At 42.7% G+C, this 27,729-nt stretch overlaps 1 protein-coding gene across 1 annotated transcript in view; it reads right to left on the reverse strand.

The window, feature by feature from the left end:
- The window catches only part of LOC126259616 (kalirin), a 1,784,965-nt gene that overhangs the window by 91,286 nt on the left and 1,665,950 nt on the right, over window positions 1-27,729 (reverse strand). The window contains exon 32 of the mRNA XM_049956530.1: window positions 4,284-4,422. Coding sequence (XP_049812487.1) covers window positions 4,284-4,422 — 139 coding nt within the window. The remainder of the gene's footprint in view (window positions 1-4,283; window positions 4,423-27,729) is intronic.

Below are 27,729 nucleotides of genomic sequence, written 5' to 3' on the forward strand. Positions count from 1 at the left end.
CTAATAACTTTACTTTTACACATTATTATACTTCAACAAAACAGAGACTCAAGAAACAGAATTAATTACGAATATTTTCGAGATAACGACAGAGTAAATAAACATGAAACAATCGACAATCATACCAGCGATATATATTGAACCATCACAGGTTAGCCACAACACATACTTTATCTCACATCACTAAAATGTACCTGATGAACACGGACGTTAATAATAACACCATTTGACAACAGTTTAACAGCGCCACAGTGGGTCACGCCCATGTAGAACACATTTCAAAAAAAATTTAAAAATAGTTGTAGTCTTCGGAATTGAAGAAATTACATATATATTAAAAGGTAATAGTCTGCAGATTCAGAAAACGCAAAAAAGTAAAAATTGAACTTTTCATGATTTTGAGCCTTTCCGGAGCCCCTTAAGAAGACGGGTAGCCGACATCCCCACGCGTCCTTTGACGAAGAAAGTATTTCTGTCGGATTTATTTTGAGAAGAAAGGGAAACGCGAACACCTGTCCCACGTGACGGCAAAAGTATGCAGGACGCAGCAATCAGGAGCAGTCGTGAGGAAGCGTCAGCCGGTAAGAGCAGCAGGAAAACATAAAACAGACAGGGAAAGGTCTCTTCAACTGGGCCACTCTGCTCTTCCTGGTACACGGGCTGGGGCATTGAGGGACGGCTCTCATTACTTAACACCCAACCGACAAAGGACACGTCGCTGAGGGAATCCCTTGCTACAGACACAAAACCACTATGACAGAGTTTGCTGGTCAGACAGTTGTAGCCACCGAAACCCAAGAGGAATTCCGTAGCGCACTTAATTCACTGGAGCAACCAACAGAAAACTAAGGCTATTATGTGCACAGAAGATGAACGTTCTGGATGGCTAAGTGTTAAATTCGGAGAGAAGAGCCTTGGAGACGTGGACGAATTTTGCTATCCCGCAAGCAGAATACACCATCTGATCAAAAGTAACCAAACACTCTTATGTAATGTGGAGCTGATCAGTAGATATCAAAAGAAGAGGACCCTTCAGTATATATCACCAAACATATCACTACAGAAGGCACATTACTTCGAACATAAAAGAAAAATTATATATCTGGTCAGGACTTATCTGACAGTTGTTTAAGTATATTAGTTAAGACCTTGGTCAAGAATTCCTCATGGCATCAACTCTCGTCTATTCTTGTACTCCTCGAAGAAACTGATCGTCAGTTTGAAAATCCGTCGCTTTAAGCTAGAACGACATCCGCAAACGCTGAAACCGCAAAGCATATGACGTTCAAGGGATTTCTTAATAATGGGGCCATTCTAGTGTCTTTCAGATGCCCGCGACGCATTCGTTTTCGCTTAGGGTCTGGCGTCATCAACAGCGAGGTCATTAGGGAAAGATTAACGTCACCTCTCCAGACAGATAAAGTTGGTGTTCCTATCAGTTATTAACATTTGCAAAATTGTATGAAGGTTTTGTATGGTGTTGGACAAAGTAATGTTGTTGTTGTTGTGGTCTTCAGTTCTGAGACTGGTTTGATGCAGCTCTCCATGCTACTCTATCCTGTGCAAGCTTCTTCATCTCCCAGTACTTACTGCAACCTACATCCTTCTGAATCTGCGTGGTGTATTCATCTCTTGGTCTCCCTCTACGATTTTTACCCTCCACACTGCCCTCAAATGCTAAATTTGTGATCCCTTGATGCCTCAGAACATGTCCTACCAACCGGTCCCTTCTTCTTGTCAGGTTGTGCCACAAACTCCTCTTCTCTCCAATTTTATTCAATACCTCCTCATTAGTTATGTGATCTACCCATATAATCTTCAGCATTCTTCTGTAGCACCACATTTCGAAAGCTTCTATTCTCTTCTTGTCCAAACTATTTATCGTCCATGTTTCACTTCCATACATGGCTACACTCCACACAAATACTTTCAGAAACGACTTCCTGACACTTAAATCTATACTCGATGTTAACAAATTTCTCTTCTTCAGAAACGCTTTCCTTGCCATTGCCAGTCTACATTTCATATCTTCTCTACTTCGACCATCATCAGTTATTTTGCTCCCCAAATAGCAAAACTCCTTTACTATTTTAAGTGTCTCATTTCCTAATCTAATTCCCTCAGCATCACCCGACTTAATTCGACTACATTCCATTATCCTCGTTTTGCTTTTGTTGATGTTCATCTTATATCCTTCTTCCAAGACACTGACCATTCCGTTCAACTGCTCTTCCAAGCCCTTTGCTGTCTCTGACAGAATAACAATGTCATCGGCGAACCTCAAAGTTTTTATTTCTTCTCCATGGATTTTAATACTATGAACACGCAATTATTGTGGCGTAAACCTTCGGCATATGAAACAGCCTTAATTCTCCTGAGAAATCTGACATTTAAATCATAAGTGATAGCCTTAAGGACTTTATAGTTTTCATTTTATTCCTTGAGAGGTGCAGCACGTTGGTAAAAATCCCTTTTCCACATGACACAAAGTGCTCGACAGTAATTAACTCAAGTGACCGTGGAGAAACGGATATTGCATTTCCATATTCATGCTCGCCAAACGAGTAGTGAACATAACTAACCGAGCGATTAATGATATCATAATTGAAGATGGAACGCCTTTCTGAAACAAAGCTTCTGTCATTAAATTACCAATGTCACCTAAAATATCGCCTAAAGTTTTGTTTAAGTGTGATCACAGCAGCCACTGGAATCCAGAATGTGACAACTGAAACTTAATCTCCACCACGCCTCACAGTCGGAGAAAAGCTGGACTGTAAGCTTTCCCTTGTGAGGTGCATACGTACATACACAAAAATATATTGCGGTGGGAACAGGGCAAAAATGACTCGTCCAATACATTGATCTACATTACAACGGGTTCAAAGAAAAGAAACGTGAATGAATAATACAGCAAAATATTCACTCCTTCATGTAGTAAAAGAAAAAAAAAAAACCTTTCCTCAAATGGAAGGTTGGTTTGAACACACCGGTGCTTTACTGGATGTAGTTCTACTGCAGGTGGTACACACCATTGCTTGTCTGTGACCTGTAAACTGGCCCTGTCCGCCTCGGGAGCTGCTCACGTAGCGCGGCGGATTCCTATGCGAAAAGGCCTGGGTTCGATTCCTGGCCGGGTAGGACATTTTCTCCGTTCGGCGACTGAGTGTTGTGTTGTCCTTACTTTCGTATCATAATAACTGACATTCCTATTGGGATAGCTGAAAGGGCATGGCCCGAAAGCCAATAAACTGAAATTGTAAACTGGCCAACGAGAGCTAGTTATGTCTGAGTTAAGACTCGAGCTCTTAAGAGACATTTACAAACCTCTTTGTCAAGAAGCAGGCTGGGAGGGGGAGGTGGGGGGGGGGGGGGATAAAATGGTTCAAATGGATCTGAGCACTATGGGACTTAACTGCTGAGGTCATCAGTCCCCTAGAACTTAGAACTACTTAAACCTAACTAACCTAAGGACATCACACACATCCATGCCCGAGGCAGGATTCGAACCTGCGACCGTAGCGGGGAAGAGAGATAGAAACACAGCGTTCACAAATAAACATAATTAACAACGTGATTTCAAAGCGACCTGATAGGTCTGGGAGTGGTCTCCATTCTCCTTCTGCTCCTTAATTCTAGCCCCTGTGTGTAAACGGCGGGAAACAGAGCGGGGGTCGGGGGGCGGGAGAGTATGTGCACTCTCTTCTCACTGTCCACTTGCCGTTTTTACTAATGCAAGGCCCACTCCACAAATATTAAGCCATTTAGTTACCATATACGAGAGACTTATCATTCCTAGCTCATTCATCACACTTCATTCATCTCTTGACGAAGAAAAATGTGAATATCTTCGAAAGCTCGAGGTTTTTTATCTCAGACATGACGTGGCTCGAACGACGAAAAAGTCTTATACACGACTATGAAGTAATAGGGTGTTAGGATTTAAGTGATTCACTCCTTATAGCCAAAATCATTATAATCAGCCTATCCCGTTGGGGTGAAAATGTAACACAGTGTATTACCGTTCAAAAATGATGGGAATATAAACTAAGTAGCGACTGTCGTAACAGTTTTCACCTTCTTTATTTTTCATCCCACGTCCCCCTTCTCTCTTTTTCTCTCGCAAAATCAAAACATTTCCCTCTTTGGTCACAATACCAGAATAAAATAAAAAAATTGGTCTTTCTTCATTGTCAAGTTGTGCTCGACCGCGTGTTGTCAAGTTGTGCTCGACCGCGTGCTAAAAGCCGGGGTCATGGCGACTGAGTGGCGCACCGCCTTACCTTGAACCTCTTATCGGAGGCAGTTTTCTTGAGGGGCGGCCGGTCGGCGGGGGCGGAGGCGGCAGCGGGGGCGGCGGCCGACTTGTCCACCTTGCTGCCCTGGCTCAGCTTCCGCAACGGCGGCGGCAGCCATTTCCTCCTGGAACACACGCCGAACACATACAGTCATTGCAGCACGTACACGACATGGGAAGTCGTTTAAAAAATCGACCACATATCTCTCCAGAAGAGCGTTAACGTAGTTTCATTTGCATATACGACGGTTATCCAGAAAGTACAGAACATTTCAATAAGTGTTCACGTTTGCTGTCAGATTTAGTTGCTAATACAAGTTCTCATCATCATATGCTGCGTGATATAATAAAGCTTGATATATAATAAGAAATCTGCGATCCAAGTTGGTATCGATCACTTTATATATATAAAATTGAAAATTTGTACAAAAATAGATCTTTACATAGCAGTGTAGTTTGTGAACTGCCATTTGGTTCGATACAAATTTAACATCTGTGTAGTTAAATTAACAAAGACATAAATATGCAAATTTTATAAAGTCATTTGAATAAATGATTGCGCATTTTTTAGTAATATTCGCTTATCAGTTTATGTAGAATTGTTTGAAACTTTACTGCATGTCTATGTAAATGATTAAACTCTTTGGTCTAGACGTATAGCAGTTCTTCTTCCTCGAGCTAGGTGGAAAGTTATGTTTCAGTTGTGGTGGGAAAGATACATCTCTGAGTCGTCCGTATCCCAGTGAAAACAGCATATTTTTTTCACACATGTAAAAACTCCTGGCAGCGGTCACACTCTGAAAAAGAGACAACGAGGCCAGCAAAAGAATCAGCTAAGTACAAATTTCGCAGTTTATTAAAGTTATCAAGCCTTTCAATTTCACTCAAAAATGACGAACATCCGTGCAGTGTATGCGTCGTAATAGGTAGATATTACCGAAAGTGCTTTTTACAGCTGCTATATGCTGGACACTAAAACAAAAATAACACTGCTCGTAGGTTTGTTTGGATTTGGCAGTCATTCAGTAAGTTGCGCTACGCGGTTTTTTCAGAGCTGGGCAAAATGGGCAAGTATCGCCCACTGACTCGCTTTTTTGCTTTTGGATGGGAAAACGTGTGACGAGATGAACGATAAATTGGACACCGTTCGTGATGCCGCTTCACTATCAGTGACAACAGTTAGGTATTGGTCCAACGAGAGTAAACGTGGTCAAACGTCGATTTTTGAGGAGGGTCGTACACGGCGTTCGGGAAATTTGGTTACCGGCAGTCGGCCAACAAGTGCGCTAAGTAGCGGAGACCATCAGTTTGTTGACAGAAACGGCACTCAGTATTCTACACGATAAATTGGCGGTGAAAAAAATCGTCGGTGCGATGGGAAACCACTGTTGCAGGCCGTGGACAACAAGCGGGTGCGATTTTCATGTTCAAGCTGTGTTTGGCGCATTTTTGTGTCAAGCTGTCACCGTCGATGTGATCTGGATCGATCATTATACCTCGGAAACGGAGCAAGTCACAGAAATGAAAATACAAAGGCCATTCCCAAAGTACATGACGTGCTTCCATTATTGATGGAAATATGTTGGGAATTTGCTCCACTACTACTGCATCTGTCCCAGTCAGAGTTTCCAAATAGTTACGTCTATATTGCTTTTATTTAATGTTGATTTTGGAGCACGTATTCAATATTAGGTTTCAGTTCACTACAATCAAAATTCCAGTGCCATGTCACAGTGATGAAAACGCGTATCTGTCATTCCCCTGCGTTTTCCTGCGTAAAGCCACTTTAAGCTCTCACAGACACGTTACAGTTTTATTAAAATCGTAAAGAAGTTTCATCAGTAGTAAGCTTAACTGTAAACGATGAAGCTGTGCTATTGAAAGTACACAATAATTACACTACTCAACAGCCGTTTTGCATCTGGGATGTCATACATCAGTTATCATATATTTTTGTGTCCAGAATCCGATCTAGCTTCAAAATTTTCTAGCACATTAAATTTTTGATGTCTTACGGACGTCTATTGTTTGTTTTCCGTATTCCGATATTTAGTGTTCTTTTGTTGTATGTCAAAACTTTTAGTTATAGGAGTGCTAGAAGATCTACAAATCGTCACTAGATAGCAAGTGTGGAAAAAAAAAGACAGGAAACAAAATAAAAGCATCGTTTACCACATTTTTCGACTACCAAGTAGGAATTAAGTTGAAAACATGTTGTGAACTAATTTTGACCTGCTAGTGGCGCCTTGTCCGTGATAATGTATTACATAATATTGAGTTATAAAATTCTGAATATGTATTTTTTGTTTTAATTCTGTCAGTGTTTATAAATAATGTTCTTGATTTTGCTATGTATCTAGGAAATGTGACGCGGTAGAGAAAAACTGAATTTACCAGTGAAATCAGCACCCCAAAATTAACAAACCAGATGTACAAAAAAGTTTAAATTTGTTGACTAGTGCTATTTTTAAGAAAGTCGAAGAAATCTGTCATTTAACATTTCAGGCAGTTTAAGACCTCTACTTTGCAAAGATAAACATTTAGAGATTCTTCAGGTGATTGATTTCTTGTAAGGAACCAACAGAACCGTAATAACTTTATTTTACGATTTTGTATTAAGACAGGACATAACGTCTCAGCGACCATGAGAAACAATTTAGTATGAAAGAAAACTTATTACTTAATGACAATAACGGTATCATCCCTACAGGAAAATACAATATAACCAAAACCTACAAAAACACTTATGTGAGTAGTGTAATTAACGTTGGGAGAAAAACGTGTACTTTTGTTACTGTACTGTTCAATATCTGTTCTATTACTGCACAGCACTGTCATTTTGAAGGAACTGCACAAGCCTTGAAATCATCTTAGCTCGCACTTTGACAGAATGATATCCTTAGCTCTACGTCTCGTGGAAAGTGTGCTGACTGCTCGCATCTGGAATCGTGTTACCTTGGCACAACATAGGCCAGTGAGTTAACAGTGGTGTATCTCTCACAAAAATAGGACATGCACAAATACCGATCTGTAAAAGTTTCAGTTCGGTAAGCTCAGTTTCTCGGTAACGGGCCAGCGGAGATAATGAGCTGCATGCATAAAATACGCAAATAACATTCCTGAAAGGTCTCTCAAAGTCTGTCAGTATAGTTCGTATCTAACCTTTAGAGACCAAAGGACGCATTAGCACACTGCCCGGTGATCAAGGCGTTGTCAATATCGATTACAGACTACGAACCGATGGAGACTGATCAGAAAGCTAACTCTGTATGCAAACAGTCGATGGCGTAAGTTTGGTTCGGTGGCCGCAGATGTTAGCCGTGTATTTCATCACTCCGGCCGGGAACAGCGCGTCGGGCAGATGTTAACACCCTGATTGCCACTGCTGTTACGAATTACACCTTAAAAAAAGATCAGTATAACCCGCTTGCTCGCATTACGTATCACGAGCGGCTAATATTAGAGGTAATTACAGTCACATGAAAATGCGAATCTCTCTACAAGATGTACAGTATTCTTCGTGAGCGTAACATCCTGGGGAAATCTCGCGATAACATGGTCAGCAATAAGAAAGTGAATGCCAGAATCTACCAGCAATATGGTTTCAAAGGAACAAGTATGTTAAATTGTGTTAGACGAATCGTGCGACGGTACAGCTACCTACCAGACGGTCGTGTTTTCATAAAACACAAGGTATCCCAAATCTTTCATCGTTCCCACATAAATAAAGCTTCCCGTTCTCGGTCCAGAAATTAAGAGTGTCTTTAACCGATTAGAATATAAAAACGACCGCCGCTTTCCAACAGCCTTTCGACCAGACCAAAAGGTTTAAAGAAAGGACGCACCAAATCACAATGACAAGGATGGAACCAACCTGAGATTTATGCATGGTGGTTTAGAGAAATAACTCAAACACACATCAGAATAGACAGCGTCATGCGAGTGAAAAGCCTTATTCACTACAGTTTCTCGCTTGTTACGTTCTTTCAGATTACTCAAGCAGCCAAGACTAGTTTTGAGGCCATTAATAGTTTACCTGCTGTTCAACACTGTTTCATATCCAAAACAACGAGGACGGGTAGTTTGCTTAATACGGGAAGGACCGACGATCCTTTCGTTGAAGCATAAAATAAATGTTATCATTAAGTTAATTTGGAACACTGTGAAAAAACGCGGAAGTAAAAGGAAATTCCTACCAAACACGCAACGGAGAGTATCGAGTGCGGACGAAGAAATCACTCCATTATACTGCCTCTGGTTCACTACGTCCGTGATACGGTTCTTCTGAAATAAAGCTACGAACATTGTGAGGAGATTTCTCGAGCAAAAGGAACAGGAAACTTTACATAAGCCCTTGTGAATCGCCTCCTCAAATGGGTTTTACCGGGAGGCAACATGAGATGAAAGACAAATTCTTGGAACAATGTGACTTTGATATTTTGCTGGCTTTAAAATTGGTTTAAGTTTGTACGTTAACGTAAACACAAAGATGTACCAGGGCGTGATGAAAAGTAATCCCTCCGAATTTTTTATGTATTTAAAACACTCAAACCTTTTTAAATAAAACAAACGTTATTACCATTCTACATCATTATTCTTCATGTGTACACATTTGTAGCCCTCTGCCGCTAGAGGGCTCCGAAGTGCAGCGTGTAACATGATGGTGTGTGAGAAACAGCGGGCCATAATCGAGTTTCTAACGGCAGAAAACTTCGTCCACAATGGAGCACCCTCTCCTTCAGATTAACAATGGCAGACATTAGAGTTCGCTGCGACATCTGCAACAAATTGGCGCCTTGTGTTCATCGTCATCGATCATCCTCTATACTGTCCCGATTTGGACCATCCGATTTTCATCTGTTTCCAGAACATACTGAACACCTTAGAGGACTTCACTATAATAGTCATGAAGCGCTGCAAGCAGAGGTCAAGTTGTGGCTACTATGCCAACAAAGTCAAACATTCTAAAGCGACGGCATCAACAAACATGTCTCTCGTCAGGAGAAATGTGTTCGTAGCCAGGGTGACTACGCTGAGACATAAAAATGTACATACGAAGGATAGAGGGATAGAATGGCAATAACGCTCGTTTTATTCATAAAGCTTTAACAGAGTTCACATAAAAAAAATTCGGAGGCATTACTTTTCAGCTCGCCCTCGTAATACTCTCAGTCGAAAAGTTGGTCGCTTCGCTAGTACGTATTCCTGTTTGCGCGCATGTGTTCAAATGGCTCTGAGCACTATGGGACTTAACATCTATGGTCATCAGTCCCCTAGAACTTAGAACTACTTAAACCTAACTAACCTAAGGACATCACACACATCCATGCCCGAGGCAGGATTCGAACCTGCGAGCGTAGCAGTCGCGCAGCTCCGGACTGAGCGCCTAGAACCGCTAGACCACCGCGGCCGGCTGTCCAGCACATAGTACGTTGTGACCACCCCACAATTCCGCCTCCTATCCAACGATCGCGGTACAAACACACACACAGACGAGAGAGAGAGAGAGAGAGAGAGAGAGAGAGAGAGAGACGTGCCTTTCTCTATGTAGAATAGTACTCGATACTGGTCACGGGATTCATTTCTTGGGCTGAGCAAACATTGTTCAAGGGGAAGCTCCCCTGCATCATGTATGCATTCCACTTGAACCGTCGATTGTTAAGATTGGTTACTATTCATTGAATTGGTGAATGCCACAGTCTGCATAACGTCATTCATCTCAGTCAACAGTAAATGAGACTTTCATGAAGAACAAAGATGCACTGCTATTAGTTTCCGCGCCTTCAGCAGAGTGGACGAGTTTGCCCTCGTTGAGAGTGTACTAGTTGCATTATGAGCGGTCACTGTCAGAATTTGACACGACCAAGGAAAACAGTGTTTACGGCGAAGTTTCCGGTCTTTCTTCAATAACAACACTGGAAGCAGTGAAAATGCGCTTCATGACACCGAACTAGCATACGCGGCGGGTGCTTCAATTTGCTAAGTGGGACCGTAGAGGTTTATCTGACATAGCACTGGGGGAAGGATGGAAGGAAGTTTAAACATTACCGTCCAGTCATCATCGAAGTCACTTGATTGAGGGGTCTCACTCGAAACAGCCAGAGATGAAAGGAGAAATAGTAAATGATTTTGCTGCAGCAACCATCCCGATACCGAGTGAAAAAATTCAAAGAAACAACCGAAAATCTAAATAAGGATGGTCGGTCGAGAATGGGTGCCCACCTCCTCCCGAAAACGATTTATGAGTCTTTACCGTAATTCCATGTTGTTCCGTGCTCCCAAAAGACAAAGTGCAAACCGATACCACGCAGTCAAACCAGTTTGCGATGAGCCCCAAAAGACACAGTGCAGACATACTTTTCAAGAGGTGATACACTGACGATTTAGTGAAACTAAGGGCGACAAAGTTGTTGAATATTTTCTTGTAACGCAGCACACAGTATTTTATAGTGGTGTTGAGACATACATACGTTCACCTTCAGAGGGCCATGACTGAAGTATCTTTTGTTTTAGAACCACCACACATTTACTTCCACTGCTGCTCAGGTATGGCTTTATGATAAGCTGTTACGTATCACTTAATTAATTATTTACTCCATTCCTCTCCTATTTTATTTTTTGCCGAGACATCCTTTACTGCAGTTCTCCTAAAATAAAACTCGCGAACATGACAACACCCGTGGCAAAGTAAGTTGGCGTCCAAAGGACAGTATCGCTAGCAAATTGACACTAAACAGTGGAAGTTGATGAAACATACTCCACATTAAATGAGAAACGAAAATTATAGAAAGGGAGAGGAACGTGCGTAGAGCAACAAGAAAGAATTAACCATTAACGAAAGTAGAACATTTCCAAGACCTCACCACTCCCTCAATACGTAAGGAAATTAAACCATATAAAATTGTGAAAAGTAACAGACTGAGGAATATTTTGTTTTAAACTACGTATGACAAAGACTTCATTATCAGTGTGGCGTGCAATCTTTTCGAAAATGCGACATTCTGTGAGGGTAGCGAACCTTCAATTCGGCAAGAAAAATTTTTCTCTGTTCTCTTTCAGATCAAAAGCTTCAGCGTTAACGCAAATGGCTGGGGAAAGTTTCACGTCTGTGTGAAAATCTGCGTGAGCCCTCCTCGAAAATAGTTGCCAAACTGAATGAGCGGTCAAATCAAAACAGTTTGAACTGAAAGACTAATCTGAAAGAGCCAGCAAAAATAGTCGCATACTTCGGAACGCCTTCCACAATTCTTGCGAAATTCTATAAAATCTTAATCAGGTGCGTTATTTACAGCACGCGTTAAAAACATTACTATGACGAAAGTTAGCACACTCACCATATGTCGTAGTCACTACAGCGTCATTTGCTGATAATTTAACTGCAACGCTGAAGTGACGTCAGAGAAATGACGAGAAGTGCTCAATGTGACGTGTAAGAAATGGTGTCTACTGAAGACATTTTGTAACACTACTTGTGCAAAGACCACCGCACCGACGAAACAGCACAACGCTACGCGCAGAAAACGTAAATATGCAAGTCACGTGAAATGGTTCCGTATGCCTTGTCACTCGATATCGCCACATGTACAGTCCTAAACAGCCCGGCTAGGAGAAAAAGTGCATAAGAAATAACAAAAAAAAAAAGCAGCAAGTAGTAGTCGTCGGCAACGTGGCATTACAAATGATATCGCGGACCTGTTAGACTAACAAATATGAACATTTACGAGCTGACGGTCACAGGCACAATTATGTAATTTACTCACGGCAGGCCGAAAGATCTTCTGTGCTCCTTCTTTTTCTCCGCACCGGCAGTGTTCAGTTCCGATTCGAACCATCCGAAAGACCTCCGGTTTTCTTTTTTGGCTGCGGCGATGTTTTCCTCACTTTGCTTAACGTCGTCGAGAGTCGTTCTTCGATGTTGTCTACGTTTCATGCGAGGAGTTCCGAAAAACGCACGATTTGCCTTCACTTCCGACTGACTCACATTGCTGGTAGGAAACGCTGCTTCTAGAGTTTCCAGTGACAGGTCTCTTAGCGACCTGGACCTAGATTTATGCATGGCGACGCGTAGTAAAATGAACAGCCGACAGTGTTCATGTAGTAAGTAATGCCTGCCACAGGTATCTGAGAGAAAAAGATAGCTCTGTCGAATCGTGATGGCTGTGCTTGAGAGTTTGCCGAGATAAGGCAGATAAAAAGGAGAAACGGAATGTATATGAGTCAGAGTCGCTAAGAGGAAGCACTGTTTAGTACGGTGAAGTACGGCGCCTGAGGAAATTAATTGAAATCTATTATAGGAAAAGTTTTTTGCTCAATTGCAATTCAAATATGCTGAAGGGACGTTTCACTACAAACAAGAAACAAATGGTCAAGAAATCTTTAAAGAAGTAGAATGTGACCTGTATAGTATCATATAAATGGGACAGTTAGGTAAGTACAGAATTTTAATAATCAAAACAGCTACGAATTCAAATAGTTTTCAGCGGTGCACCATAGTAAACGATAATCTACATCGGTTAAGCGATCAATTTCTGTCGCAACCGTGAGTAATCCACTTTGTGACAACGAGGGAGTTTGTGTACGAAAACTTATTGCGCGAATGCTTATCGCTACGGAGTTCCTCAATTGCAATCTTCCGTGAATTTGGATGACTAATAAATGCTGGATTTAATATTTTTGAACTTACACGTAAAGGCTCCAAATAAGATGATCTTGTGCGCCGAAAGAAGAAGTTACTCTTCCAGAGGTATTGGGAAAGAAATTAAACACTTTATTCAGAAATCGCATTGCTTTCCTGAAATATGTTGATTCTTTAATTTGTTGCCACCAACTATGCGTTTAGACACACACACAATCGTACATATTTTTGCAGCGGCTACATTGTAAATCACATAAATTTCCATGATCTCCTTTATTTTCGATGGCAAACTCTATTTGGAGGTGCTTAGGTGATAAAGTATTTGTTTTGGAAATAGAAGTTCCGCAGCTACACGTCACCGTTTTTATTTTATGTACTTACATTTCATTTCCTTTGATTAATTTCGGGGTATCAGAGTCATTCTCAAGCGCTGATTATTTTAACAGGCCAATCTGTCGGCCTGGAACTTGGCGTCATCAACTTTAACCGCATATTCTACCACGACTAACAGTGAAGCCAAGTTCCCGTTCGCTTGGCTGATTTAAAAACTGAGCGCTTGTGAATGAGGTTGCTACCCCGAAACTATTCGAAAGAAATTAAATATAAATAAATAATACAAAAAGCAATATCGTGTAGCTGCGCAACTTCTGTTTCTAGTACTTGCTGTAAAGGAATTTCCAAAAATTCCCCAAAATAATCTTGAAAAATCGTATATATATATTATATATATATTAAATGAATGAAAATTCTTCAAGGCCGCGTGAGCTGTATGCAGGTCCCTTTATTAGGCAATACAAACGGCTTCGCACCATTACATTACAGGTGCGTCTTCAGGTGATAATTGCTTTTCGCTTCATAAAGCTAGAGAATATGTTCGATGTCCCAACGTAAGCACAAAACCGATTAATTGCATTCCCTCTTAACAGGTTGATCATCGAATGGCTAAACTTGGCATTTATACAAATTAAGGTGAACTTCGAGTGCGTTATAACTCGTGCTCAAATGAAATACCAGAGCTATGTTACAACAGACTCAAAATCTAAAATGTTGACTCGTTATTGAACGTAGTCCTACAATGGAGTCAACTTAAAAAGAGGAGTGCAGTTAGCACATACAAGACCTCCATCACGTGGATAAAACCATAGTTCATATAGAGCACCAATAAAATCGTGCTGAGACTGTGATGAAGGAGCTATGAGAGTTTAAACTGGTCATCCAGTGACAGATTCTTGCGCCAGGCTATCGAGAGTCATCTTGTGTGGTATCACCGACCGAGGTGGTGCAGTGGTTGGTGCACTGGACTCGTATTCGGCAGGACGACGATTCAAAACCCGCGTTCAGCCATCCGGATTTTGGTTTTCCCTGGCTTCCGTAAACTGCTTCAGGCAAATGCCGGGATGGTTCCTTTGAAAGGGCTCGCCGCGCGCGATTAGTCGAGCGGTCTTAGGCGCTGCACTCATGGACTGTGCGGCTGGTCCCGGCGGAGGTTCGAGTCCCCCCTCGGGCATGGGTGTGTGTGTGTTTGTCCTTAGGATAATTTAGGTTAAGTAGTATGTAAGCTTAGGGACTGATGACCTTAGCAGTTAAATCCCATAAGATTTCACACACATTTGGACATTTTTTGAAAGGGCACAGCTGATTTCCTTCCTCATCGTTCCCTAATCCGATAGGTCCGATGACCTCGATGTGTGGTCCCCTCCCCCAAACCAACCAATGTTGTGTGGTATCCATTACAGTGAGTTGTTGTGACATTCGCGCGGTAGAAGATGTCACTGACACGTACTAATAACAACTCAGGTACTGTCGCAACAGTACACTGTAATGGGTACCATAAGATCTCTTCACAGTAACAATGTACAAGGTGTGTTTTTTAAGTAAGTACGTTTTGCCACACCGCGGTCCCATCCCTGCGGTCGGCGTTCTGCGCATGCGCACGGAGTACCTACATCTGTTGTCTACGCACTGACGCCATTATAGTCTGATTCTTCCTTGTTTACATTGTGTACTAGTGTTTAAAATGCCTCCGATAATCGTGAGTCCCGCCGACTGTGAAGAACGGGCTGTTATAAGATTTCTTAGTGCTCAAGGCCTAAAAGTGATCGATATTCATCGTGAGATCTGTGCAGTTTACAGAGAAAACATTATGAGTGATGGAATGGTAAGAAAGTGGGTGATAGCATTTAAAGATGGCCGCACAAATGTGCATGTTGAAGAACGGAGTGGGCGTCCTTCGGTCGTTAATTAAAGTTTGGTGCAGGAAGTGGACAATAAGGTAAGAGGAAACAGACGCTTTACGATTTCCTCCTTGCAGGACGACTTTCCTAATGTTTCTCGTAGTGTTTTGTATGGCATTGTGACCGAGCACTTGAATTACAGAAAATTGTGCGCACGTTGGGTACCGAAAATGTTGACGGATGTGCACAAAACCAAACGTTTAGACAGTGCACTGACTTTCCTTGAGCGGTACCACAACGACGGTGATAATTTCTTAAGTCAAATTGTTACGGGCGATGAAACATGGGTAGCCTACGTCACACCAGAATCAAAGCAACAGTCCATGGAATTCGTCTTCAAGACGGCGACGATGAAGTCAAAACAGTGGTGATGTAGTGGTTAACAAGTCAGGCGGCAGACTTCTATGAGGAGGGTATTCAAAAACTGGTACAACGTTATGACAAGTGCCTCAATGTTGACGGGAATTACGTAGAAAAGTAGATTACGATACAGGATTTCATGTAAACATAAAATTATTGAGATATCTTAGCACGTCTTTTGTTAATTTCCAAACGGTACTTACTTAAAAAACACGCCTCGTATAATCTAAGTTAATCTAATCTAAGCTGGTCTGTTCCATTTATAAAACAAATCCTATAATCTTACTATGAACACTGTCCTACACAGATCACAAAATACCACATTATTTGCAATGGCGCAGTTGAATAGCTTGCAACTTTGACTGCTAACTGTGTCCTCACTGGTCAGGTTTTTCATACATTTTATGACTCCGGAGATATTGCTAACCAGTACTGCAATTTATTTCTATAGTGGCGTCGTAAAGTTAAATAACTGCAGTTCAAAGAACCGCGTATAGTTCTGCAAAATCAGATAAAGCTACAATGTACAACTGAAATACTGAACGATGTTACGCTTACAAGAATTAATAGCATTCGGAACAACGCACGTGAAAACCCACACGCGCATATATACCCCCCCCCCCCCACACACACACACACAAACACACACACACAGCAAACCACTTCTCTTCTGCCGACAGGAGTGACGATTCGCTTTCTGGTTGGAAATATTTGCCCACAAACGTCTAGCAAACAGACCGTTCCGCAAAATGTTGGCGACTCGGCACTGTGCCAGGGTTTTCAACTACACCTATGTTTCGCTTAGCAGTTAGCAGTGCCTCTGTATACACGTATTTTACGCCAACTTTGAAACCTTCACCGGCAATAACTCCATACGACCGCTGCCAAACCAACACCGAGACCAAGATAACCAAACGCCACGCGACGCCCCTGGCAGCCTCGTTAGCTGGCGGAACCCTCGTCCCCCACGGCTTACTTCGCTTCGGCGACTCCTCCCTCCCCTCCACCGCCGCAGGCTCCACTGCCACAGGGCAACCGCGCACTCTGCTGCCTCCGCTGTGCACTATACCTGCGTCGCCCCCACACCTCCGCCACTCACCTGATGGGCTAGAAGATGAAATGCGAGCCTAATCGCGCCACACGAAAACATTTCAGCAAACGCCACTCTCGCGTCGCTCCTAAATTTAATTAAACGAGGGCAGAGTGACGGATCTGCATTGTCCGCTTTGCCTTAATTAAATCCCAGAGGTAAAGTCGGCCGAGGGACTTAAACTGAAGTTACATGTACACTGTTCCATTATTTAAATGTTGCCCATCACCATGCTCCACTTCATTTTATACACACACCTTCGGTCTAACACATATTTGTACAGTTTACGCCAAGACAGTAATGATTTATTCGATTTAAATGTACTGAAGTGAAATGAATTGGTCGATGGGATTGAAATCAATCAAAATGCAATGACAGCAGTGCAAACCGTTAACTGCAATGTAATCAATATATTATTTTAACTCATTCAGTTGTAGGTTCTTGCTGAAACGTAATATTATTGATATGATTTAACGACGAAGGATAGTTAAAGAGCGCGAAAGATGTTTACTTTTATCTTAAATATTCATCTATCAGAGGTGGAAAGGAATGATGAGAAGATTATCATGGTACTAATATCAAGGGCGCAAGGAAGGAAGCTTATGCTTTAAGGTGCCGTCCACAACGAGGTCATTATGGGCGGAACAATAGCTTCGACACAACAAGGATGAGAAAATAGACCGTGTCCTATTCCAGTAATCATCCTGGCAATCGCCTTAATTTGTTGGGGGAAACAACGGTAAACCTAAATATTCATTTCGACGTCTTTTCAATAATGGAACGCTAACAATAAAAAATTTCCAGAATGAAAATTTCACTCTGCAGCGGAGTGTGCGCTGATATGAAACTTCCTGGCAGATTAAAACTGGGTGCCCGACCGAGTTCGAGTCTCGGTCGGGCACCCAGTTTTAATCTGCCAGGAAGCCAAGAAGTTTCAATAAAAAATTTGATGTAAAATTCACTAAGTTCTGCTAAAGGTTAAGAGTTAGAGCAAAGAAAGAAAAATTATTTAACGCAAGCAAATAAGCGAAAGTTGCCATATTGTCCGATCACATCATTGCCGATCAATCACTGGAATCTGTCACAAGTGTCAAATATCAGCCCACAGCGATTTACCGTTGAACGGGAAAGCAAATGTCAGGCAGAGATTGCTAACCCAGATTCCTAATACGATGTAATTCGTGCTTGAGAGACGTATCACGTGTTTTGTTCGTCGGGCTGGGAGCTAATTAAGCTCGGTAGACGAAAAAAAATGGAGGTGATTTTGAAAGAAGGAAGAAAGTAAACATGAGATTTTACGTCCTATCAAGTAAGAGATCATTAAACACAGAGTGCGAACTCGGATGGGGATGGATATCGGCTATCTCATCTTCAAGGAAGCCATCCTGACATTTCGTTTATTTCGTTCCTGGAAACCATTTTAAATGTAAGTCCACAGGAACAATTTCGTCTATCTCGAGAAGACTACTAAAGATTGGAGTGTATGCTTTCAAAAAAAAAAAAAAAAAAAAAAAAAATCCAGAATTCTGTTACTTCCAACAACATATATTTCATATTTCGCACGTCGTCGCCAAAACTTTTTTTTCTATTCTTAACTTTTCATGAAGCGTTTCGCGTTATCCCATCGTCAGATAGAATCATACAATGTATGATGAAATTGAGAAATATCCATTGCAATGAAGGAGAATAACGTACCTTAAACATTGATACAAAGTATTTTTTCACTTGTAACCATTCGATTACATCAGTGCCGAAACTGGCTTAGGTACTACAACATGTGGAAGTTAAACAATCTTTGGCGTTAGTCGGCTTCAGTGACAGTATCAAAAACTTCTTGTCTTCTGGTCTAAGATGATGACCTGGATGCAATGTAGTACGCGGTAGCGTGTGGCATGAGACAAGAATATTTGGCGAATTATTCTGTATACTGTGATATTAACCTTGACTTGCCGTTGCATTGTTCATATCGTCCCTCACATGGTTTAGAAAGAGTACTTGTACAGCTGGTATAGGAGACACGTAATAATATTTTATCGAGATCTGAAGATGCTAACCATGCTTAACGAAACAGGTAATCGATAATAAAGGTTATCTACAAGCAATTTTGGCTAAGAGGTTCACCTTCTCTCAAGTAGACACAAATAGTTTTTATATGCAGAGCATCCGCAGCTGCTGAAGGTCATGATGAATGAAAACACCGCTGACATCAAGTAAAACTTGGTTTTAGTTGACCACACTGCCGGTTTAACGGCTTACAACCGCGTCTTCAGATCCAAAAACACAGTTCCTGCATGTTTCATTTCTTGTAACCCGGGCGGAAGGCTTAGACACAGAGAAAGCGTTTCCTGTGATAAATATAACGCAATGGGTATTTGCTGTATCAAATGCAATGACTGCCCCAAAAAATACACAGGGAAAACTGGTAGGTGCTTCAGTAAAAAGTTGCAGACACATCTTAATTTTAAAAACATTCCAAATGTGCATTAACCTCGCACCTACCGAAAGACGACAAAGTATCAGAAGTTTTGCTGAAATCTTGTAACCCTTCAGAGAAAAGAATCTATCGGTTGTGAATCCATTGGAGAAAGTGGAAATTTTTAGATACAAAAAAGATAGTAAATAGAAGACGTTGAATAGTCAGCTGGACTTCAAACTTCACAATATTTTGGCAAACTTTGACTGCTTGTACAGTTAACCACATTGTAAGGTAGCGACCCAGCACTTTTAATCGCGTGTATTATACCGTTCACGTGATATTATTTGCCTGGGCAGTAAATATTTCCTGGTGTCAAGCGTACGCAGGGCCTACTCTTGCAAGCTGCGCCTTCCGTGTCTGGTTTGAGATGGTAAGAAAGCAGCCTGTTAAGTTTATTGTGTTTTGGTAGCTACGGTCTTGCAATATTTACACCGTTAACTACGTCATGACCTATATCTTCGAAATCGATTTTAGCTGTCAACACCGTCCGTTTTTCTTATAGATAATTGGATACACAACGAATGGCCAGTATATTGGTTCGATCTACACAGCAACTTTATTAGATAATATTACAAGAATCAGCTTCTCAGTTACCCTTCGTTCGGCTTTTTTTTTTTTTTTTTTATTGACAGTATTCTCAGAATGGCAATATCTTGATTAAGAACGTAGGTTTCACCTACAATGGATTGATGTAATAATTCTTGTGAGTATAAATCTGCAAATAATCTTTATATAATAATACAGATTTGCAGTTTATAATACAAAATGCAATTTTTAAATATGTAGTCTGCACCTGACGATGCGGCTGTAAGTCGCGAAACTGTTAGTGTGATCAATTAAAACCAATTTTTACCGGATGCCAACGGTGGTTTCATTCATCATAAAAAATGATTGATCTTGACTCATAGTCAGACCAAACAACTCGCAGTGGTTAGACACTGGACTCGCATTCGGGAGGACGACGGTTCAATCCCGCGTCCAGCCATCCTGATTTAGGTTTTCCGTGATTTCCCTAAATCGCTCCAGGCAAATGCCGGGATGGTTCCTTTCAAAGGGCACGGCCGACTTCCTTCCCCATCCTTCCCTAATCCGATGAGACCGATGACCTCGCTGTCTGGTCTCCTTCCCCAAACCAACCAACCAACCAACCAAACAACAATTTTTTTTCTGTTTACCATTCCTAATGAAACTGGATGGGGTAGCAGGGAAGACGTCCTCAAAGATACCATACGATGGCTTAGGAAACAGAGATCTATATGTAGATATAAATTACCTGTTCCACTAGTTATTAAACATCCGCGGATTACAATAGGCTCTTTGAGAATTTACTCCCTATCTTACTCCAAACATTATGCGCCATGAATTCTCACTTTAGTTTCCGTCGTTTGAACCAATGATCTGCAGAGAATTCATTAACAACGAATGAAGTCCCTTCTTGCACCGTAACATGGTTAATGTCGCAATGCAGCCAACATGTAACGTACCCTTAAGGCCATCAGCAGTGAACGTTCGCAACTACACAGACTCATCCAGAAGTGGAGGAAGCACTTATATGTTACTACCTGCAGAGACGGGAAGGCTACACGACGCTTGAGTGACAGGTTACTAACGCACAGGCATTAGGCCACAACACATCCAGGCCCCACGTTAAACCAAGTGTTAACAGCTTATGAGACGCCTCCTGTGCAATCTATGTTTGGAGCACGCTGTCACCGTGAGCACTTGCATTGTTACGTGCGTGAAGTTAACCTCAGTCATTGAGTTTTTTGTAAGCACAATATATTGTTGCAATGGACATCTATGCACGCAGGTAAACTGTGTCCTGTAATGAGACTAGTAATGTGAGGCACTGTATCAGTACCTATAAAGGTGAGGAGGAGAAATTCGAATTTCGTGATTAAGAGTAGGACAACCGTCGTCAGATATCGACGAGATCCGAGAAACGGTTTCAACTGATTTACGAGACTCACTCAATAACAAACTGCTTTCCGATAGGAATTTCACAAGGGCGTATTCTCTCAACGTCACATTATCTGATAACGAAAAGATTTATCCTCGCAGGGGTTCGCCGCATGCTGTGGGGGTTTTATCCGTATCGGTTTCCTGCAACAAGACACAATAAGAAATTCATTACTTTGCACAGACATACTGCACAGTGTACAACTTTGGAATTGGAGCTGAAGAAAAATTTTAAGTGACAAAGAGAGTGTCTTGCTGCAGCATGACAACCCAAGGCCACGTCCTTCATGTGCCTCCATGGACGAGCTAAGGAAACTGAAACTGGGTACAGAACGATGTACACAGCTCAGTCTGCCCTTTACGCCAAGAGACTGCAACTTTTTTAAAAACTGAAGTATGGACACTGATGAAATGCAAGGGGCCACCAGGATGTGGTTTCGAAAACGGAAAGCGTAGTTCTTACGCCACGTTTTTATGAAATTAGCTGAACTTTGCCACATACAAATTCAGTTAACTGGGGACTACAACAAAAATTTAAAAAGCACTAGATGCCCAAAAGCGTTTGGATGCATCACCGAGAGTACTCTGTGTTTCTTCAGACTTCGAATTAGACGGTACAGAAGTATCAACATCAGAGACCAGTTTCAGTGCTAACAGACAAGCAGCATTGCGTGAAATAGCTGCAGAAATCAATGTGGGGCATACGGCAAACGTATCCGTCAGGACAAGGCGACAAAATTTGGTGTTAATGGGCTATGGCAGCACACGGCCGACGCGAGCGTCATTCCTAACAGCACGACATCGCCTACAGCGCCTCTCCTGGGCTCGTGACGCTATCGGTTGGACCCCAGACGACTGGAGAACCAGGAACTGTTCTGATTAGTCTCGATTTCAGTTGGTAAGAGCTGATGGTAGGGTTCGGCACTGTGTAAGAAGGTGGTGTCTCCATAATGGGATGGCCTCCGTTTACATGGAATGGACAGGGTCCTCTGGTCCAACTGAACCGATCGTTGACTGGAAATGATTACGTTCGGCTACTTGAACACCATTTGCAGCCATTCATTGACTTCACGTTCCCAAACAACGACGGAATCGTTATGGATATCAATGCTCCATTTCACCGAGCCCCAATTGTTCGCAACTGGTTTGAAGTACAATCTGGCCAATTAGAGCGAACGACTGGACCAGCCATCGAACATTTATCGGACATAATCCAGAAGTCAGTTGGTGCACAAAATCCTGCACCGGCAATACTTTCGCAATTATGGATAGCTATAGAGGCTGCATGGCTCAATATTTCTGCGGGGGACTAAATGGCTCTGAGCACTATGGGACTTAACACCTGAGGTCATCAGTCCCCTAGAACTTAGTACTACTTAAACCTAACTAACCTAAGGATATCACACACATCCATGCCCGAGGCAGGATTCGAACCTGCGACCGTAGCGGTCGCGCGGTTCCAGACTGCGGCGCCTAGAACCGCTCGGCCACACCGGCCGGCCTGCGGGGGACTTCCAACGTCTTGTATAGTTCACGCCATGTTGAGTTGCTGCACAGCGTCGGGCAAAAGGTGGTCCGACACGATATTAGGAGGTATTCCACAACTTTCGTCACATCGCTGTACATGGCGTGATCAGTACAAGAGATGGCGATGCAAAATCGCTCAAAAGTGTCTGTATTCTAAAAACGTTACGTAAAATATCTGATACAGGTAAACTGTATGTATCTGAACAGCGTCTCTAAGCATGCCAAAAATTTCTAATGATTTTCTTCTTTTTTTCTACCGGCTGATTTTTTCGTCTGGGAAACCTCGTCGAACTTAATATGTGCTATCTCTAAAACGATTGAACTTACTGAAAGACTATTTTTTGTTTACTACTGAAATACTTCGTGCGGCAACGAATCTCCCCCAAAGTTGCGTACCGCATTACGTTAGCCAGATATGGGATTCGGAAAGCGGCGCTTCGTTTGCAATTTTATCAGTATTTAACCCGTAACAAGTACGAAGTTTAAAGTTTCTAACTCGTACAAAAATAACGTAATAACTGTGAAATTCTATTGTGTCTTTAAGCGCATCAAAATATTCGACGTCACTTTTAGTTAAGGTCGAATTACGTTTTTTCTTGAAACAGGCACTATTTTGCTTTCGGTTAGGTATCCCACTTGAGAAACGGCAGGACAATACTTATCGCAGCGGAAGTGACAGAACAGCCGACTATGTTAGTTTTCCATTAGTGTACTGCTGGCAGCAGCTGTCCAGCCCGTTCGCTGTCCAATGCCAACTACTTTATATCGGACTATAAGGAATATGTGATATTTGTTGACTAGTGATCACTTAGCGTAACAAAATAGTGGAATTTAGTCATTCTTTCGCACGATTCTAGAAGTTTCAAAACGAATTTATACCAGCTGTTTCGTCTTTGGAAGGAACAATAGTGGATGACCTCAAACCTCTGCCTACGCAAGACATCCTTACGACGCTTACGGTGTCACCTATCAGACGCATGTGAAGCCCCTGGAGGCAGTGGCTATCGGCCGGCGCCGGTAATAACGTACCAGCGGCCGACCTGTCAGGCGTTATCGGTGTTTACCTGGTACAGGGAGAGGGCTTCCAGACGGCCTCGCGGGACTCCGAGAGTGGCGGGGGCGGGCAGCAGCAGACGCCGCCCATGGCGGACCTGGCCGGACTGCCGCCACCTGCTACACACAGCACACCGCGCCGCTCTAATCCGTGATACGCCTTATCAGCGCTGCTATCGCCCCACCGCCAGCCTCTCGCGAGCTCCATTCCCGAGGAGTCTTCCCAAGCAGCATGTGCTCGCAGTCTAGGGTTTGACACGAATACTAGCACTAAGTTTCACACTGCCATCGATTATCTTCCACTGCCGATAATACCATACAAAAGTCCCCCATTTACCTGGTCTTCAGTAATCCAGATTATATGGATTCGTTTCTTGGTTTTCTCTTCTTTTTTTCTAACGCGAAAATGTGCGGCATACAGTTGGTACGGTACGGTATGTGTATAGTTGTTATGTTGGCACCTGATGATGGCAGCATCTACCGAAACACGCCGTGCTGATAAGTAGGCTGTCGGAAGAAAAATCAGCACACCTGAAAAGACGACGTCGTTTTTGATCCGACGACGATATACCGGGTGATCAAAAAGTCAATATAAATTTGAAAACTGAATAAATCACGGAATAATGTAGATAGAGAGGTACAAATTGACACACATGCTTGGAATGACATGGGGTATTATTAGAACCAAAAAAATACAAACGTTCAAAAAATGTCCGACAGATGGCGCTTCATCTGATCAGAATAGCAATAATTAGCATAACAAAGTAAGACAAAGCAAAGATAATGTTCTTTAAAGGAAATGCTCAATATGTGCACCATCATTCCTCAACAATAGCTGTAGTCGAGGAATAATGTTGCGAACAGCACTGTAAAGCATGTCCGGATCTGTGGTGAGACATTGGCGTCGGATGTTGTCTCTCAGCATCCCTAGAGATGTCGGTCGATCACGATACACTTGCGACTTCAGGTAACCCCAAAGCCAATATCGCACGGACTGAGGTCTGGAAACCTGGGAGGCTAAGCATGACGAAAGTGGCGGCTGAGCACACGATCACCACCAAACGACGCGCACAAGAGATCTTCCACGCGTCTTTGTTTTTGGTTCTAATAAAACCCCATGTCACTCCAAGCATGTGTGTCAATTTTTACCTCTCTATCTACATTACTCCGTGGTTTATTACGTTCTCAAATTTATACTGACTTTTTGATCACCCGGTATACCACCTGGTAGATAGTAGATCTTCTTATAGTGGTTTCAACGTCGTCCGCCAACAAGTTGTTTACTGTATAGCTACCAGAGCGCTATCTGCGTCTACCTTTAAACAGGGAACGCTCACAGCCATGTCTCAGTGAGATGCGAACGTGTGAAGCAAGCAGGCAACCATGCCACGAAGATGCACTCGTGCTTCCTACATCCAACTGGGAGAGTTTGAAAGGGGTCAAATTGTGGCCTGCCGTGTGGTGGGAAGGTCCTTTTGGAAAATTTCACACATGTCGGACGTGCTGCGTCATTTGTGCAACGATGCTGGTTTCAGAGGCCACGTGAACATTCTCACACCCGTAGACGAGGTTTCGGACATCACGCGGCACAGACGCCCGCCAGGATCGTCGTATTGTAAAAGCAGCAGTGGCAGATCGTACGGGTACCACAGCACAGATAAGACGACTTTTGAGCGCAGACGTGTCAACACGAACTGTTGCGAACTGGTTATTAGCAGTGGAACTAAGGACACGCACACTCACGCCACAGCATCGACGTGACTCTACTGGTGCCGTCAGAGCATCACTTGGAATGGCACTCCATGATTTTCAGCAATCAAAGCAGATTCTGCCTGCACGCAAGTGTTGGTGGTTTGCGCTTACGATGTAGGCCTAGTGTGCGCTGTCTCGTAGACGGCATTCGTCCAAGACACATGGCCCGAGCCCAAGCTTTCTCCTCTGTGGTGCGATAAGCTACAACTCTCATTCATCTTCGGTGTTTGTGTAGAATACGCTAACCAGTGCTCGGTACATGCAGAATGTTGTTAGCCTGTGGTTTTTTTTTTTTTTTTTTTTGCCGTTCTTGCAACAGGAAGGTTATGTGTTGTTCCAACAGCCGGACGGTGTGGCCGTGCGGTTCTAGGCGCTTCAGTCTGGAACCGCGTGACCGCTACGGTCGCAGGTTCGAATCCTGCCTCGGGCATGGGTGTTAGTGATGTCCTTAGGTTAGTTAGGTTTAAGTAGTTCTAAGTTCTAGGGGACTGATGACCACAGATGTTAAGTCCCATAGTGCTCAGAGCCATTTGAACCATTTGTTGTTCCAACAGTATAATGCTCGCACACACGCACTGCCTGCGTAACTCAACGTGCTCTGAAAGACCTGCAGCAACATCCCTGGCCAGCATGGTTTTCGGACTTGTCTCCAATCGAACGCGTGAGAGATATGATGGAACGAGATGTGAGTCGTCCGACTAGTGAACGAACAACTCTTACAGAACTACGTGGATAGGTTGCGCAAGCGTGCCAAAACGTGTCCTAGGACAGAACTCGCCACCTTTGCAATCGACAGATGCCACAGACAGCGCCTCCAGTATCGCCTGTGGAGACTACACCACGTACTACAAAGGGTGTTTCAGCAAGGGTCGATACCTGATACCTCAGAACCGCCTGTGCTGTTTGATCTGTAAATGTAATCATTTCATGTACTCCATATGCACTGTTGCAACATAAAATCTTGAGTGAATTGGAAACATCTAAAAGGGTGTACTATTTTTTTTCAGCGCTGTAGTAGTAAAACGTGACGGAAGCAATAAAAATTATTTTATAAATTTATTATATAGTCACTGAGCTCAATCAATTCCATTAAACATGAACGAATTGAAGGCGCTATTAGTGTAGGTGCGCAAGCTACCTAAGAGACACTGCTCGAAAAATCTCTGCAAAGTTTCATCGTATTTTTAATGTGATTTCGATTTCGCGCACGATAGGACCTTACTTTCCGAGTAGCCTTCGTACAGTTGTAGGTAAAGCAAATGTCTCGCCGTCAGTGCAGGAGACAGCATAGTGTACGACGTAACAGCATCGGTTTTCGTGTTTGCACTAGAGCTTAGGAGAGGTTAGCCATTATGTAATAGTGGGCTGCTTTCGCGAGTCACTCTAGTGCTGCCAGTTTTGGCGGCTCTGCGGCGTATGAGACGCTAACGCGCGAGGAATGCGGCTGCTAGGCTCCTGACACACTCCAGACGGAAGTTACCAACCGACGGAGCACGTGTGCAGAGCTGTACCACACAGACCAGTGGCACACTGTCGTTGTGGCACTTGGTTAATCATTAAGAATAAAAACGAAAGAAGGAATAAGCTTCCTTGTCAACCTTCAATTACAGGTGCTACAGTGCTTTACTCAAATACCAGTAACGTGAATGTGAAGGCACTGTAGAACATTCATATGCTTCTTTTTCATTACAGTCGATGCTACATTATTTGTCATGAAACGCAAATCACGGGCAACATAATACGCTATTCCTGGAAGGGAAGTTATTGCTACTTACAAAGACTAGCGAAAATTAAGTTACTCCTGTAACCTTAAATTCCAAGTTCCTTTTTTCCGTAGTATTGAAATCACATACTACAAATTGAGTTCAAAAATGGTTCAAATGGCTCTGAGCACTATGGGACTTAACTTCTAAGGTCATCAGTCCCCTAGAACTTAGAACTACTTAAACCTAACTAACCTAAGGACATCACACACATCCATGCCCGAGGCAGGATTCGAACCCGCGACCGTAGCGGCCACGCGGTTCCAGACTGTAGCGCCTAGAACCGCACGGCCACCCGGCCGGCTACAATTTGAGTAAATGGTAACATATGAAGAAGGCGTATTAGTAGCTAACAAGTGCAAAGAACGTATAAAAATAATAATGTCGCTAACAGACGCAAATTTTGTATAAATTACTGTTATCGTAGTTATTGTTATTACTATTGTATTAGGATAATCTTGTGTGTGATCTTCAACATAGCCTTGAACACCGAGCTTCTAGCCGTCTTCTCTCTTGGTTTCCTAATGCCCAGATTTTAGACCCGGAGAGAGCCACACTCCATAGAAGTGCGTCTGTGGTACGT

Source organism: Schistocerca nitens, chromosome 5 (genome assembly GCF_023898315.1).
Source record: "Schistocerca nitens isolate TAMUIC-IGC-003100 chromosome 5, iqSchNite1.1, whole genome shotgun sequence".
NCBI classification, from domain to species: domain Eukaryota; kingdom Metazoa; phylum Arthropoda; class Insecta; order Orthoptera; family Acrididae; genus Schistocerca; species Schistocerca nitens.